Source organism: Beta vulgaris, chromosome 2, assembly GCF_026745355.1.
Source record: "Beta vulgaris subsp. vulgaris cultivar EL10 chromosome 2, EL10.2, whole genome shotgun sequence".
NCBI lineage: Eukaryota > Viridiplantae > Streptophyta > Magnoliopsida > Caryophyllales > Amaranthaceae > Beta > Beta vulgaris.
In genome coordinates, this window is record NC_079203.1 from 1,881,107 (window position 1) to 1,897,711 (window position 16,605).

General features: G+C 36.6%; 2 protein-coding genes and 1 non-coding gene across 4 annotated transcripts; all 3 read right to left on the minus strand.

Annotated features, from left to right (window-relative positions):
- Positions 1–284: 284 nt before the first annotated feature.
- Positions 285–5,241, minus strand: LOC104887755 (hypothetical protein). The gene is made up of 2 exons (XM_010672482.4): positions 4,879–5,241; positions 285–1,175 (listed from the first exon to the last, which is right to left on the minus strand). Exons 1-2 carry the CDS (start codon positions 5,066–5,068, stop codon positions 532–534), a joined length of 834 nt encoding a protein of 277 aa, XP_010670784.2. The 5' UTR covers positions 5,069–5,241; the 3' UTR covers positions 285–531.
- A 26-nt stretch (positions 5,242–5,267) lies between these two features.
- Positions 5,268–5,351, minus strand: TRNAL-CAA (transfer RNA leucine (anticodon CAA)). Its single transcript has one exon. It is a non-coding gene; the product is annotated as a tRNA-Leu (tRNA).
- A 2,781-nt stretch (positions 5,352–8,132) lies between these two features.
- On the minus strand, positions 8,133–15,726 carry LOC104887754 (DDT domain-containing protein DDR4). Of its 2 annotated transcripts, none has more exons than XM_010672481.4 (11): positions 15,429–15,726; positions 15,221–15,331; positions 12,895–12,981; positions 12,757–12,794; positions 12,579–12,660; positions 12,204–12,310; positions 11,961–12,120; positions 11,780–11,872; positions 11,542–11,662; positions 10,445–10,487; positions 8,133–9,155 (listed from the first exon to the last, which is right to left on the minus strand). In XM_010672481.4, exons 1-11 carry the CDS (start codon positions 15,546–15,548, stop codon positions 8,426–8,428), a joined length of 1,692 nt encoding a protein of 563 aa, XP_010670783.2. In that variant the 5' UTR covers positions 15,549–15,726; the 3' UTR covers positions 8,133–8,425. The 2 variants fall into 2 exon arrangements, with proteins under 2 accessions (XP_010670783.2, XP_010670782.2); XM_010672480.4 differs by having other exon boundaries at positions 12,579–12,672.
- Positions 15,727–16,605: the final 879 nt, after the last annotated feature.

Consider the following 16,605-nt stretch of genomic DNA (forward strand, 5'->3'; position numbering starts at 1 on the left):
ACGGGTGTCCAAGTATCCGACTCGGCTATTTTATAGAAAAAAAAAACAAGTTTTTAGTTTAAAATGAAGTATCTAAGTGAAGCGTCGTGTCAAACATGACACGACACGACACGACACGACACGACACCTAGTTTTTGAGGTAAATTAAGATGTCGGAATAACATAGGAGTAAATCATATAAAGTTGAAGGCGATGGGTTCCAACTTCCAACAATGATACACGATGCCACGTGTTGAAATTATAGAATAAGAAGTGTTTAGCATGAAAATTCGCAAAAAATACAGTTGGTGTAAAAAATATTTGCCTATAGAACATGGTTATGTGAATTATCAGCTTAGTCACGAGATTCACGAGACACCAAATACAACAATTGTCTCAAAACTCTAGTGTAATGCTGAAAGTGAAACAGCCTGGGAAGAAATTGCCTAATTAAAAAGTATCAAGCTGCTTAATTAACAAAACTAAGGTTGAGAAAATTACAATTTGGAGATTCTTTTTCATAAGCCTAGAAAAATTAAGATTGTGTGGTTCTTAACCAAACAGAGAAAGGCCGAATACAACAATTGCAGCATACACACTGCAATCCATGAATAACGCACCCGAGAGATTCTGCAGCATCAGACCCAACTCAAGGGCTCTCCCAGCTTCTTCAGCCCAAGCATACCCATCACCTAAAAGAGATGCTTTATTATCTTTCTCCCCTCGTACCAAATTCTTCCGATTGTCGGGAAGGAGTCTTCGACTGATAAGAGTTATATTGGTTATCAGAACGAGCATGAGTGGCCGGAATAGTAAGATCCACCTAAATATCTTGCTGCCCACTATCGGGAATCCAGCAGATGACAGAACGACTAAGATTGCTATCGTTAGAGCACACAATAATCTGTCATGCTCAGTCTCTGCTACAGCTACGCTTACTTGCTGTGAAGTTATATTTCTAACAGGTATCTGTTGGGCAATCCCTAGTGCTGCATCAAAAACTTTCTGAACTCCTGAAGAAGCTTCTCTTTTGCTGTTTTCTACAGATGCAGATGCTCTCGAGGGCTCAGTCACTGGTTCAGATTTTCTTAGAAAAGGCTCTTCTATGCCAAGACCACCTATTGCGCCATCTTGACTGATATTGGAAGCTTGATCACGCATGAAATATGAGGATTTGTCTTCCTCGGCTTCAGAAACTGCAATGCCATAAATATCGGTGAGCTTCCAATATATATAGGAAACACAATATGTTACCCGTGTTCTCTAATAGTTGTTCGAGTTAAGCTTTCGCAATTGCCAACACATAATTTTAACCATTGATATCTTTTAATTTTCTACTAGTAACAAGTTATATAAGTTGTTATGTTGAAACTATACACTAAGACATATCCAACAACAATATAAATAATAACACGTGTTTTCAGAAGTAGTAAAAGGAATTGTCACAGTGGGGTATGTGAATGATACAAAAGTCAAATTGGAACAGCTAATAGAGAATGGAGGGAGCATCTTCTAACACTCAAAGCTGATAAAATGAGATTATTGAGAGAACCTCAAAGAAATCAGATATGTAGATTTTTTAGTGGAGGAGAATATCAAAAGCAGTAAACTACATTGATATTTTGAGCGACCGTAAAAGTGATACACAAACACAAGTTTGCAAACATCATAAAATATGGAAAGTAGCCCAATATAAAGATATGCGGCTCAAAACTAAAGGTCTCACTTCGCAATGCTCAACCATTTCCAGATTTCATGTCTCCAAATTTTCGCTTTGCACTTGTTAACATAGTCCAATAATTTACTTATTCAATGGTGTCAATCAAAGGCTCCCACAGGACTAATACTGCCAACACAAGGCCCTGAATGTTAAAGCTAGCACCACAACCCAAAGACCTTGTTAAGCATTTTGAGCCCCATTCTATGTTTTACCATTTGTCAAATTATACTCAACCTAAACCAGAGTATGAATATGAGATAATAAGAGAAGTTCATATTATACCCATATCAGACCTCTTAAATCTAGTAAAGTAGTAAATATGCATTATGTTTTCTTCTACTTTATCCCACATTCACCTCATACCTAATGTTATATTTCTATAGACTTGAACCGCTCAAAATTGGCTTCCCAAAATGAATGATCTTAACCTCATTTCCCTAATGATGTCACTATGTCAGTGCACATATAAGGTCAAGTTATTTTGTTCGAACATGCTGGAGTTTGGAATCACAGACTTTCACTTGCTCTTTAGACTAAAGACAAAGACACCCTCGCACCCCCATCTGCAGTTAGGCAATTATTATTTGGAAAAGAAATTCCATTTCCAGAAAAGTTTCAAACTGCAATTTCCTTTCACAGGTCAATGGTCCCTACTCCCTCCCCTAAAATGTATGATTGAGGAGAACAAAAATAGAAAAGCATACTCCAAAGAAATATGAACCCCAATGGAGAAGTGACTTGATGAACATTGAAGATAAGCTTGTCATTGGCTAGGGTTTCATTTTCACAAGGAACTATGAAAATTCAGAAATTCCATTCCTCTCCCCCACCACCTCCCCTCCACACAAAGAGATAGGAACAGACAGAAAAAGAAAAGGCAGAGAGAGAAAGACAAAGAGGCAGAGGATTTCCATATCCTCCTGATTAAAACATCTAATGGCCCGCATTCCACAGTGACAGAAAGTAGCTCATCACTCCATCCCACTTCAGCAAAAATCAGCAACAGCCAAAAATTCTGCTGTTTTAGCATCGAAATGACCTGGTTGCTAGACAACCCAACTTTGCGACCACTATGTTAAACAAATACCGGCTAAAATTCAGAGTGTGCTCTTACTAGCTCGTTCCGTCCACATCCCATCTGCAAGCCTGTCATCCACTGAGTCTTCTTCCTAACCTATTATTTCCTTTGTTCTACATTAGCAGTTCCATTTGACTCTATCATGTCAAACCAACAAAAAGAAGAGTAATGTAAATTTCTTCAAGATTGTAACACATTTTAATATTTAAAGTAGCAAATACTAAATTGGAATTTTTAAATAATCATTCTGTCCTAGAACTTAGACATGAGAACATTATTTGTCAAGACTCTAATAGTAACAAATACACCATTAAACTAAATAGCTACGGTAACAAGAGACAAAAAATGTAGAAAATAATCGTAATAGATGACAACTATACCTAAAAGAATTTATATTTCCTAAGCATGACAACTATTGTTAAATGAACTGAATACTCTTTTCAGAAAGGATAAGTTTTTACTTTTAAAAGAGACTTCGGTGAGAATCATGTAGGGAGACATACACAACCATAGATTAACTCAAACTAGAGAACGTACAAAGCCTCCAACTCTATATGCCTGGACCCTATTCCTTCTAATTTTAATCATTGCCCCCCACTTGATGGATCATCATTCCATGCAAGAAATAGAAGATCTCCTTCAATGGATGCTATTTGCTTGTGTTTTTCAAATAATAAGCTTAAAACAAAAAATGGCATCCATGTATACCTCCCTCTTGTTTGTCTGGGACCTCTCGGTTTTCCCATCAGAAAGACGTCCTGCTTCAGAACTTATGATGTTCTGTCAATATTGGTATGCTGGGGACTTAGGTGAAGGGTTAAGTAGCAGAAAAGCTACACCACACACCTTGGAGGTGGGAGTAAGGTAATAGAGCAGAAGCTGGTGAGAGGATAAGAGATACGAGTAATTCAAGGCAGAACCACTAGGAATGTTTACAATCATGGTCCTGATCCATGAAGCTATGTGCATCAGCAATATGCCAGTCAGGGTATCATACAAATCTCATCCACTCAGCACAACGTATTATTTCCCACCTTTTATGGATCCTAATCCCAACAAAACAGATATCTACTTGAACTCCACCATATTCACAAAACTTCCACAACAAAAGGAAATTTTCTCGGCTAACAACTGATGATATGTAAATTCATACACTGCCCAAAGTACCTCACAAATTACAAGTTGCACCAGTTCTGGAACCAACTTAAGGAAAAAAAACAATGGTCCAACCTCCACGCCCCTCCCTCCCTAGACTAATTTCATAACACTAGAAGCACGCACTCTTGGGTGCATCATCTATCGAGCTCTTCAAACTTAGGTAGTAGATACTACACATCCATTCTTTTGCTCCACCCACTAGCTGAAGTTGAGGTAATTTTTTTCCTCTAATAGGTTCTGGCAACAACTGAAGGACAATAAAATGATGGTTCAACCTCCACGCCCCTCCCTCCCTAGACTAATGTCATAAAACTTAAAGCACACACTCTTGGGTGCATCATGTATCGAGCTCTTCAAACATAGGTAGTAAATACTACATATTCATTATTTTGCTCCACCAACTAGCCGAAGCTGAGGTAATTATTCTCCTCTAAACAAATAGAGTTTCACTTCGCCCAAAGTTTTCCAAGATATCGCACGAAAAATGAGAGTTATTCTAACCTCAACAGTCGTCACTACCTTATATAATCAGAATCCAATAACCCCCATCGTACATTTCTAGTTTTCTACCATATCCTCCCCTCAACATTCTTTCAACATTAAAACACTCTCTTCAATTAAACTACAAATCAAAATCTGAACTTCAAATACAACGAATAATAACCTAGCTCAAGTTCAAATGCCAAAGTTATTGCAAAGAAAGATGAAATCAACTATTAACCATTACACATGTGTAAATCCTCTCTTCAATTAAACTACATACTAAAATTTAAACTTTTAATACAACAATAATAATCTAGCTCAAGTTCACATACCAAAATTATTGCTTAGAACATGAAATTCGAAACCTTCATAAACAAAATAATGAAATAATATTGCAAAATCAACGACAAAATTTAGAACGAAATCAATTGAGTAAATTAAAGAGAAGAAATTCAGTTACCTGAAGGTTGATCAAAGGGAAGATTTGATCTAAGATCTTGATGAAATTGTTGAGCAACATAAGGAGGAGAAGTATCGGAATCGTTTGCATCAGAAGAAAGATTAGGTTTTCGACCTGTAATAAGAGCTAAACGATCTTGACCTCCTTTTAAAATACGACGTCGTCTTGCTTCTCTTCCAGAATCCGCCATAACTGTTTTACAGGAAGCTTTCTCTTTCTATCTCTATCTCTTTAATGGCGGATTCAGTGATGTGTACAACTTTTCGAGTTGATCTTCTTCGAAGGTTTTCGGGAGAAAATTGTGAAAATGAGAATTTGTGTTGTTTTGTTTTTGTTATGGGAGGGTGAAAATAGAGAGTGTGAAAAGATTTATTTGGAGGAAAAAATCATGTCAGAAGTGGGATTTGAACCCACGCCCTCTCACGAAGACCAGAACTTGAGTCTGGCGCCTTAGACCACTCGGCCATCCTGACTTTCTTGCTTAAATTGTCAATTGACAATAGGTACTATCTCTGTTTCTTAATACATGCATTTATCTGATCTCGAATTGAAATATGAGAGTTTAACCATCAATTACTGTACTATCTTATTAAAGATGTTTTTGCCTATTGGATAAGATTGAGGTGCTGTGAACGATAGGTCATAGGTTTGAATCACTCCAAAATAGATGTTACACTTTTGAAAATATGATTGTAACAAAATAGATGCTACACTTTCTTTTTAGGCAACAATCTCTTTCTATGGGACTCCTTTTTTATTTCTCTTTATCTCTCACCTTTTCAAAAATTTGAAAGTGTGTTTTTAAAAGTGTAACATCTATTCTGTTATGGAGGAAGTATTAATGAATGGAAAATATAAGTATTTAGTCTATAATCTGGGACTAAAAACTAGTTGTGTTTTATTTTATGTTGTACACTTCTATTGAGGAGATGATGATTAGTTTATGATTACTACATTTGTTGCGTTGCTTTCTTATTTTTTTCTTAACGATGTATAGTTTTAATAATTGTTGTTGATTATCAAATGCTATATATGTCATTATGTTGTAATTATATTTGTGGTACCATGTTTTATAATTTTGATTAGCCGTTTTTATTGGATTTTGGGTTCGAGTTGAGATGCAAGGAATAATTCATTAAGATTGATTTTATAACTTCTCTCTAACATTAGAGACGATTCCTTCAATTTGACTTATTCTCTTTTCTTTTATAATAATATATGATATATTCTATGCAATTTATAATGAAATGTAAGTATTATGAAAATAATTTTTAAATAAAAGCATGGTTTTTCGACTGTAAAATTTGAGTTGCAATCCGTAAATGATTTTGGGTAGAGATTGAGATTTGAATGAGAAGGAAACATTCTAAGGGGATGGGGAGGGAGACGATATATAGAGAAACATGAGTTTGAGGAATGTTTTTTTTTTCGGTTTTTTCACCAAATACTCCTGACAAAAAAATTTATTCACCAAATACCCCAACTTTTTTCAAAATTCACCATATACCCCTGAGTTTAAAAAAAATTAACCAGATACCCCAAAATTTTAAAAAAATGACATAAAATGCCCTTCATGACTAACGGCGGTTAACTCGTTAGTCATTAGCGTTAATTAACCCTAGAAATCCCTAAAAGACCCTAAAAATCCTAAAACCCTAACTAACCTAAAACCCCTAACCCATTCCCAGCCCACACCCACCCACAAGCCCCCTACCCAGCCCATTAACCCAACCCAACCAGCCACCCCCTCCCCCTCAATCTCCCTCGCTGCCATGCCTCCCCAGCCGCACCACCCCCGCACCCCTACCTGAAAGCCAAACCCTTATTTCCCTCTCTTCGAACTCCCTCTGCTTCCCCAAGAAACCCCATACCTCGTGATTTCGCTCTCATCACCATCCTCGCGTTTCCCTGTGTTCGCCTGATTTTTCGCTGGCGTTCTTGCTGCTCGTCGGAGCTGTGCGTGTGGTGCTCCTCGCAAGCCACCACACCGCTATTGTTGTTCGTCGATGTTGTTTGGCGCAATTCTGTTTCTCTTTCTTCGAAGCTTCGGTGAACCTCCGTCGAGGTATGCGTGTTTCGCCGGAGTTCCTTTCATGTTCGTCGGAGATGCATTCTCCCCCCTCCTTCGTGTTTTCTCCCTCCTCTGTTCGTGTTCGGCGCCGCTTTGCTGCTCGCATGCTGTCGAGATGGTGATGCTGGTGGTTGTATGGTGGTGTTGTTGTTCCTCCTCCCTTGTTTCTCCTTGCTATGTTGATGCTGTTGTTTGTCATTGTTAAAGAAACAACCAAGTCAGGGAAGGGGAGGTGCGAGGGAAGGAGAAGGATGGGTGGCGCGAGGGAGGCGAGGGGAGAGGGGCTGCCGGAAAACGGGTTTGCGGGGGTTGCCGGGGAGGGAGAGGGGAGGGGTGGGGCTGGGGTTGGGTGGTGGAGCTGGTGGGTCTAGGGTTGGGGTTGGGGTTGGGGTTGGGGTTGGGTTAAGGAGAGTTTAGGATTTAATTAGGTTGAATTAGGCTAATTAGGTTGACTTAGGCCTAATTAGGTTGACTTAGGGCTAATTAGGTTGACTTATGGCAAACTTGTAAATAGATACTAACGGAGCACTAACGTCCGTCAATAGTAAGGGTATCTGGTGAATTTTTTTAAAAGTCAGGGGTATATGGTGAATTTTGAAAAAAATTGGGATATTTGGTGAATAAATTTTTTTGTTAGGGGTATTTGGTGAAAAAACCGTTTTTTTTTTGTAGAGAGAGCAACAAAGAGATGCAAGTGCATATCTTGGTTACCATTTTCCAAGACATTAACCAACTAGACTTAAATTGGCATCCATGGAGTTTGACGAGGGTAGACCATAACTCTGAGCATGATCAAGATTGAGAGAGCTACAAGATTCACTGTCGATAAAGGAGCAATTAGTCGACATAAAGCAAGAAGATAAATTCAATTCTGAAATCAAAAGAAGTTCTAACTCATCTGGGAAAGGGGAGGAAGAAGCGAAGAAGAGCAAGAATTTTTAAGGCTTGACAAATACAACTCAGGAGTTCAGGACTTATGTCTCTTGTCGAGGCAGCAAGGCAATATCTTAGCATGTTACTTACCAACTTGATCTTGTTTCCCGTGGCAACAAACATGTGTGAACCATTTCACGAAATATGTCTCCAGATAACAATATCACTGATTGTGGCTAAAAATCACACTGAATGTTGGTTTAATTTAACGATTAACTACAAATGTTCGATAGCCAATACTTCCAACAAGTTCAATTTGAAGACATGGACTTTCATATATACAGCATTAGTACCAAAACGAAGCGATGTATTAGTGTGTAGCACGTCAATTAAACCACTAACATTTCTAGTAACTGATACATTCTCGCGTATCCAGTACTCTCGTCAGTCAGAGGCCAGACTGGAGAATAAAAACATTTTCTAAACATGATTAGATACATAAACAAAGGGCCAAAAACTTACCTATGCCACCTCTACAAGCCCATATTTCATCTACATTTCTCTTTATACCAAAAACGCAGAGAAATCAAAAAATATTCTGTATCAGCTGCTAATTTCATCCTCGGAATCAGCAACCACTGATGGATCTCCCTCACCTGATGCATCACCACTAAGATTCTGGGACGAGCTTCCATCTTCTGAATCAGGGACAACAAAGGCACTGTTTCGCGTAGGCCTCTGCCTGTATCGATTCTTTGCTTCTGGGTTCCTGGCTTCCTGGAGACTCCGATGAGAAATACGATCAGAACTCTTTTTCATCTGCAAGCCAGTAGCAATATTACCATTCACAGTGTTACAATTTCGTTCAGGCTTGCCATTTTTAAGCTCAAAAGCACTTGAATCACTATCATTAGCTATCTCATTATCACTTTTGTCAGCATTGTTAGTACAATTAGTATCCTCGTCAAAATCACTGATTTCACCCTGTCGATCATCTTCTTCATCGTTTTCACTGCCTTCACCCTCTTGATCATATTCCTCATCGCTGTCACTACCTTCTCCATGTTGGTCATTTTTCTCATCATTGTTCATCCCTTCAGCCTGTTGCTCAGTGTTCTCATCATTGTTAACTCCTTCACCCTGTTGGTCATAACTCTCAGCATTGTTACTCCCTTCACCTTGATGGTCATTTTCCTCATCCTCAGAACAAGCACGAGGTTCTTCCTCAGAACGAGCATCTCTTTGTAAATCTTCATCAGAGGCATCACCACCTTTTTTCCCACATTTGTTATGCTTAATGTCATTTCTTTCCACCTCTCGACCTTTCCTTTTCCTGAACAAAATAACAGGAGGATAAATGAGCTCAAGAGAGAAAGTCTGACCAGGTTATTAGGTGGATCATATAAACGATCCCCCAAAAGAGAATCATCACGTATTGACATGCATATAGAGACAAATACTTCTTGGGGGAGGGACTTCCAAGAGACATTGCCAGGCGGTATGCAACAGTATCAACGGACAATGTCTAAATTTGTGTATGCTACGATCCTCATTGATACTCAAAACATATAGTGATAGACACAGCAATACTCGTCATACAAATTAAGATATTTAACGAGCAGTTAACCACCAAACAAGAATATATAAAGATGCATTTACTCTTGGTCAAACAATGGTTAGTCACAATACACAAAAAATTTCGTTGCAGCTTCTGGAATCTAGATATACATGAAAGAACATCTGGATGTACAATAATAGAATCTGAAGGTACGTGAAATATTTTCTGGATGTACATGAAAACACTTTAGGAAATACAAGAAAGTAGGTATATAAAGTACATGAAAGATTTTCTGTGTTTGATTCTTAGGTACTCAACAGAAGTCCACAAAAAATGAATCCCCCCTAATGTTATGTTTTTGAGTTACGTGACTGGGGGAGACAAAGAGCCATAGGGAGGAAAGATGGAGGGAAAGAGCTAAGAGGATGGGAGTGGAGAAAGAACAAAAGGAGCTCTATTACACATGAGCCATAGTAAGCCTTACGAGGGTAAATTTGCAATCTTAGTTACCTGTTAGCTAGAGAACGGTTAGCCAAATAGAGTTTTTAAACAGTAACAATACATATATGTAGTAATGAAATAAAATTAGTTGAAAATCAATAATTGAAAGTGACAACAGCAATGATACATGTAATAGCTATTAGCTACCACTACTGTTATCTATTCCTTTCCTCTTCCTAGATTAAACTAATAAAAAAAATCTTCTCTTTTAGCTCTTATTGAACCAAAGGGTATCCTTATATAGAGCTTAATGTTCCACAATACATACAGAAAGTAAAGCACCAAAGATCCGTTAAAAATGAAAATAACCGCAAAAACTCATGCAAAGAAACGCAGCAGTAATCAAGGTGTATAGATATCCCTTTGACAGTTTGACTATATGATTAATTATGTTTACTACTTGAGTTAAGCAGTATTTATATCCTGATGCTAAAGGACTCATCCAAGTGCCCACTTCAAAGCAAGCTCACTATGCGAAAAAGACAAACATCATCACTTACTAAGCATTCACTAACAGAGTTTCATAATTGAGAGAGGGAGAGAGAGCGATATAGAACACCTGCCTTGTCTGTTTTATTGCCTCATTAATTGTTCGGTCAAATTCATCTGCACATTGATTTAAAAGGATAAGTTCTTCATACATCACAGTCAAACAAAAATAATCAGCTACACAATAAGCAGGAGACTTTGGAAAGGTAATATTCTGAATACATTACAGTCGAACAAACACCCATAAGAACGGAGACCAACAAGAACAGAATGCGAGCACTAACAAAAGAATTGCTCAACAAATGAGAAGATATTCAAATAGAAAACCTATCTAGTTTCTTTGAAAAGGCAGTCATTAACAAATCTAGATTCTCCAAAATCAGTTGTCAATCATACTTCAGAACAATTTACATGGAGAAAATACTCATCAAAACAGCAACACACCATGAAAGGTATTCCCAGAAAAATTGCACATAAACTATTTTAGTTGGCTACAATGTTAAACGCAGCTATGCGGGCAATAATTCAAATTATGCTAGTCCTTGGTATGATTGATATATATAAAAATCATCAGCAAGAAAGACCATTTTGTCACCAAGAAAGACAGGGGGGAGGAAATTTTGTATTATGATATGAGCAATATCAATGACATGAAATAGCATTCAGGAATCACTAAAAAATATATAATTCATAGACAAAGGTATAAATGAATGGAGATATTGATGAGAAAATTTAATATTTGACTTAAGCAGAGTACATAAAATGAAAGGGCTGTGTGATGCAGCAAGTTGTTCCAGATTGAAAGCAAGCAGCAAACAGGTACTATCAATTCAAGATGTGGAAACTGACACTTCAGGACACTGGGGAGAAAGCAGAGATGAGGATGCTATGGTAGATATTCTGGAAACCAAGGTAAGCAACAAGGGACTGATGATAACCATTGAGTAGAAGTCAGACTGTAATGCTGCTATAGGACTCTTCTTGTCTAAACAGTAAATTTTCAGTAGGCGTTTCTAAACTCAAACGTTTATCAATAACGGAACAGCGAAGACCATTACGCTAACCAAAACACAATCTATCCATACTCTTAGCAGCTTAAATGAGCAGTGGTCATTCGTAACATCTTATGTACAGCAAATAGTTTTAGAAGTGAAGAATGTTCACAGCATACCAAATGTGTATGTCACAGGTCTGCGCGTGCGGCAAGAACGAGTGACTCCAGCTGCATAGGTGTGAGAACCATTGAGAAAAGCTTCTTGTCTCTGGCGTCGCTTCAAATTCCTCTCCTTGTTCTACAAGTGGAACCATAGTAGATAATAAAACTATGAAATGAATGAAATTGGCAAAAGCCCAAGTGCTGAGAGCTAGTTGAATCACGAAGATATCATTGCGAAGGAAAACATCCTTACTTTTTGCACTTTTTCAAGTACAGGAATTACTTCAGTTTCAATAGTCTCATGCACTGCTGCCTCAACTCCAACTTGGCAAGCTGATAATTTCTCCTGCAAATAATTGGAAAAGATGTCAGCTAGGTTAGAAGACAACTGATATTATGAGAGACATATACAGCACTAGTTCCCAATTTCACACCGAAACTTTACGAAATTCCTCAAGATTGGTAGCAAGAGTCTCCCACTTGAGATTGGTTTCTTGCAAATCTAGACAGTTCTTGCCCCTCTGCTTCTGTTTCAAATTGACATTGTTTACTTCTCTGTACAGTCTATGACCAATCACTGAGTTTCCATCATACCTACCAGCAGCAACAAAGAATAGGTTCTCAAAATAATTTTCTGCTTACAATTACATAATATAGCAGTAAAGACTATTAAATACCAGTAAGAAATTCCATTTCTGTCTTGACCAATCTTATCTTTACGAAAATTAGAGATTTGGTCCCCTTGCTTCAGTGCACCATTGATATAAGAAACCAGATCAGGTTGCTATAAGCAAAGAAAACAGATCAAAACCAAAATTTAGTGCCTACACTATCATCAAGATACAGAACTTAGCCTGAGACATATTCAAAGACCGCCATACTTCATCAAAATGAAAAAGAACAAAGTTACGGTGCAGTCGCATGCATACAGAAAACGAAAAAGAGAATGCTGGCACATGTCTAACAAACGTAAGCATCTAAGCTATAATTACAGGTTACCAAGTATACCAAATTTTTTTAGAATAAGTAGATAGTATATGGAAATAGTTCACCTCTATTCGGACTTCACACAATGCTTTTAACATCAACAAACGAATAGTTGGATCTAGTTCTTTGTATCTGGATACTTCTTCTCTGCACAAGAAACTGCAACACCTCAGCAGTCAAATTACTCAAAAAAAAAAAAAAGAGTAAAATAGGGGGTCAGAGTGAAGAAGCAAATGCTGATACCCTTTTTCTGCAATCAGGGGTATTTCACCTTCCGCAACCTACCAAAGAAGAGCGAGAAATTTAGAAGATATTACCAAGGTTTAACCAGCACGTTAAAATATATGTGAAGTTCTACAAGCTCAAGGAACTGGAAACTACCTGTGGCCACCAATCAGCGAGCTTCTTACAAAGGATTGTCACCCAAACATCAGGATTAGACAACTTTTTGTTAACAGGTCGTATACCCTGCTCAACATTACAAAATTACAATAATGTTATGAAAAAGTGTTTGATGATTAAATGCAGTGTATGACTCCTCCAGGTCATGATCAGTCAAACCAGATTATAAATAGCAAAGATATTGTTCAGTTACGCAAGTGTTTCTTCCTCAAAAAATTTAATCATAGTATTGAACCATAAATGATGAATACAACTTGTTTTCCAGTCAAAAGAAAATCTATGGAAGATTGACAAAGAAAACAATTTATCTACAAGAGGATTCGGTTGATAAACCAATAAATAGAGGAGCAAGAAAGGACATAAGTCACATTTCCTAGAGACCTTCCTAACATTTCGAAAAAAAGAAAACATGAAACATCTATAATGGATGCAGAAGTTCTGACTTCTGAGCTTAAAGGCATATTGTTCAGATGAGAAAATTATAAACTACAGGTATTATTCATTTAGAGGAATAAAAAAATTAATTTGTTCAAATGAGAAAATTATAAACTACAGGTATTAACTCTACAAATCCAATAAGCATTCACACAAGTTCTGAGTTTAGAGGCAGCATTGTCCTTTTGTAGAATATAATAACCCCTGCTTAATAAAGAAGATTGATTATTTCATATCAATAAGAAACTTATATGCTTCATGCAACCTCCACAAATCTGAATAACACAAGCTATAGAGTCCAGATTTAAAGAGAACTAAGAAGGCAACCAAGAATGCCATCAAAGCACTAAAAGCAAATATCCACTGTTTGAGAAAGCAGACTAGAAACTAAATCATGATACAAACTCCATAAGAAATCTCAGGTTTATGAAACATAACCTCTTGTAGTAGCTCCAACTCATGAGTCATGACTAATTGTAAGAAAAAATTTCTTACCTTCTTAGATCTACCAAAGGTAGGATTCAAGCTAGGTGGTATTGTTTGTATAGTATCATGTCGCAACAATATCAAGTATTAATTGCGAGGATTTCCTCACAAGTAAGTGCAATAAGCAAATGCGATCTATAACTCATACATTGTATATTATAGTGGAGAAAGAAACTCTATCAGAAGCTGTATGCAAAACTTTTACAAAGACACCATAATATTTTGGCAAGAGTGGCATTACATTTTGAAGCAAGTGCTCACGTATCTAACTGGTCAATAAATGGTTGCAAGGTTTTTCCAAGAAAACTTTATAGAGAAACAACCATCAACATTATGTTTTGTTAAGAAATAAACCTAATAGGAGAAGCCGCTTCTAGATTAAATCCAGATTTAATTTAAATCTTTCATAATGAATATTACTTACAAAACAAAGGGGCCCTTTTTTCTTAGTGCCAAATGCTATTTAAGACCTCAAATACTTTAAATACAAAAAGGATAATCTCTATTGTACATGCAAAGAAACAACCAACCGAATTACTGATCTATATACAGCGAAAAGAAGTCATCATTTGTAGAAGAAATCAATCACAATTATACAAGTACATAACATTTAGAACGCAATGAAAGCAAGTCAATATTATGCGCATAGAAAGTCCAACCCAAACAAAGACCAACAAAACCAAATCAAGACTAGCAAGCATCCTAGTTTTCAGAACCCATGAATCTAAAAACTAATTTGACTGAGCAATAACAGTCCGAGGAAACAACTATACTATATCAGGTGTCAAGTAGCAATATAATTTTGGAGATAACACACACACATAAATAATTTTTCCGTTTCTTAATCTTAATTCCCCTAAATATTCACAAATTATGATCCTAGTTGAACCTGACAGACTCAAATTCCACTGGTATTACAGAATTACATAAGTTAGGTACAATATGACCAAGTACCCTAGGAACCGTCTTGACAAAAATCCCTTGTATAGCTTCTTCAACTCAAGATGTTAAGTTCATAACTAGCAATGCTAACATTTTCAGATTTTTTTACATTAAACACCACTCCCTAGGTACATTTAATCAAAAGTTCAGCAGTGCAATCAAGTATCACTTATCCATCATCCTATGGAAAATCGAGAAAACAAAAGTTCATGGTTAATTTACACCAAAAACAAACCGGACTAAGATTGATTATACATCCGACATCTCGATTACTCTACCAACTAAGGAGGAAACAATAACTTCACCATTGCTGCGCAAGACTAATGCACCAGAATTTCAAGATACAGAATTCAAATTTCAAACAACATAGCTTCAGATATTGTTTATATTTCAACTAAACATAAATATATGATATAAAAACGAAACTAACAACAAATTATACCTGAAGAAGAGCGATATGAAGTTTAGCGAGTGAAGCATTTGGATTTATCAAAGCATTCTCGATTTCTTCCGCTGACATTTTCAACTCTTTACCTATCAACGACTCAAAAACCTGCCATTCAAAAAAACATACACTTATATATATAACGAACAAAAAACAAAACTGTCGCACCATGAACAACGATAATAAGAGAAAGAGGAGATCTTACGCTGAGAAAATTGAGGACAGAGGCGAGCTCCCATCGCTGACGAAGCTTACATAGCGATGATGAATCGTCGAAATCTTCGACATTGATTGATTGTTGATTTTCGTCATGGATGTCCGCCATTGAAGAGAGAGAAAGTGAAGGTAAGAGAGGAGAGAGAGTTGGAGGTTTCGAGCGGAAAATGAAGAGGTTCTCCCGCCCAAACTGATTTTACTGTGAGTTTTTGGGGATAAATTTTAAAAGGTTAGGGTTATTTTTGGAGAGTGTTGGTCCTTTTTGTTTTTTCTTCACAAGAAAGAGGGTTGTTCTTAACTTCTTATTGTGTTGGTTTATAACAATGTAGAATTTCAAAGTTTCATAAGAAAAACTAGTTATAGACTTATAGTAGTAGCCTAGTAGGGGTTTGTTGTTTCGGATTGGCATAAAAAAGGAATCGAATTAGAGTAGGACCGGTGGTTTCAAGTCTTGTCCCCGATCTTAAAATTTTGGAATTTGGTGTTCCAATGTGGTCTAAAATCGGAATTTTTCGGTCAAATTGGTTGCTTTGAAAATGTTTTTTTATTATTTTTATACAAAAATTTCATTAAACTTTTAACCAACTTATATTAAGATTATTGTTAATATGAAAGTATCATGAAAGGAGATTAAAATAGTTCATGAATTAGTATTAGGAAAAAGAATCAATATATATATATAAAGGAGTAAATTTCCGGGGTATAGAGCGCGTCACGTAGGATTGTCATGTCATCATGTTTTTTTTAGAGTTCTACATAGTTTTAGATACACATAAGAAGTTATAGATTATATTATTTAAATTGTGTATAATTTTTGCTACATAATTCGGTATATTATAATTTTTGTTCTATTGGATAGTGCTCGAAATATGCTCTGAAATAAGATTCATTTACTTGTTCTACAACTTATGAAATAGAAAGCGCAACGTAGGATTGTCATGTCATTAATTTTTAGTTTTTAATATTAAAAAAGAAAGAGTAACATATATTTAACGGTTATTTCACCAAATACCCCCGACAAATCAATAAATTCACAATATACCCTCAATGTTCTATAAATGCACCATATACCCCTAAGTTTTCGAAAACGTTCACCAAATACCCTTTTTCTTAACTGTCATTATCTCACCGCTAGCATTATTTACAATATTGCCATCGTTAACCCC

Bases quoted from the DNA above. Each gene is read 5' to 3' on its own strand.
- LOC104887755 (XM_010672482.4), bottom strand. From the start codon at position 5,068: ATGGCGGATTCTGGAAGAGAAGCAAGACGACGTCGTATTTTAAAAGGA. The intron at 1,176-4,878 runs GTAACTGAATTT...ATGGCATTGCAG, and splicing joins TCCCTTTGATCAACCTTCAG to TTTCTGAAGCCGAGGAAGAC.
- LOC104887754 (XM_010672480.4), bottom strand. From the start codon at position 15,548: ATGGCGGACATCCATGACGAAAATCAACAATCAATCAATGTCGAAGAT. The intron at 12,795-12,894 runs GTAGTTTCCAGT...CTTCTTTGGTAG, and splicing joins TCGCTGATTGGTGGCCACAG to GTTGCGGAAGGTGAAATACC. The intron at 11,663-11,779 runs GTAAGGATGTTT...TTCCACTTGTAG, and splicing joins TACTTGAAAAAGTGCAAAAA to AACAAGGAGAGGAATTTGAA.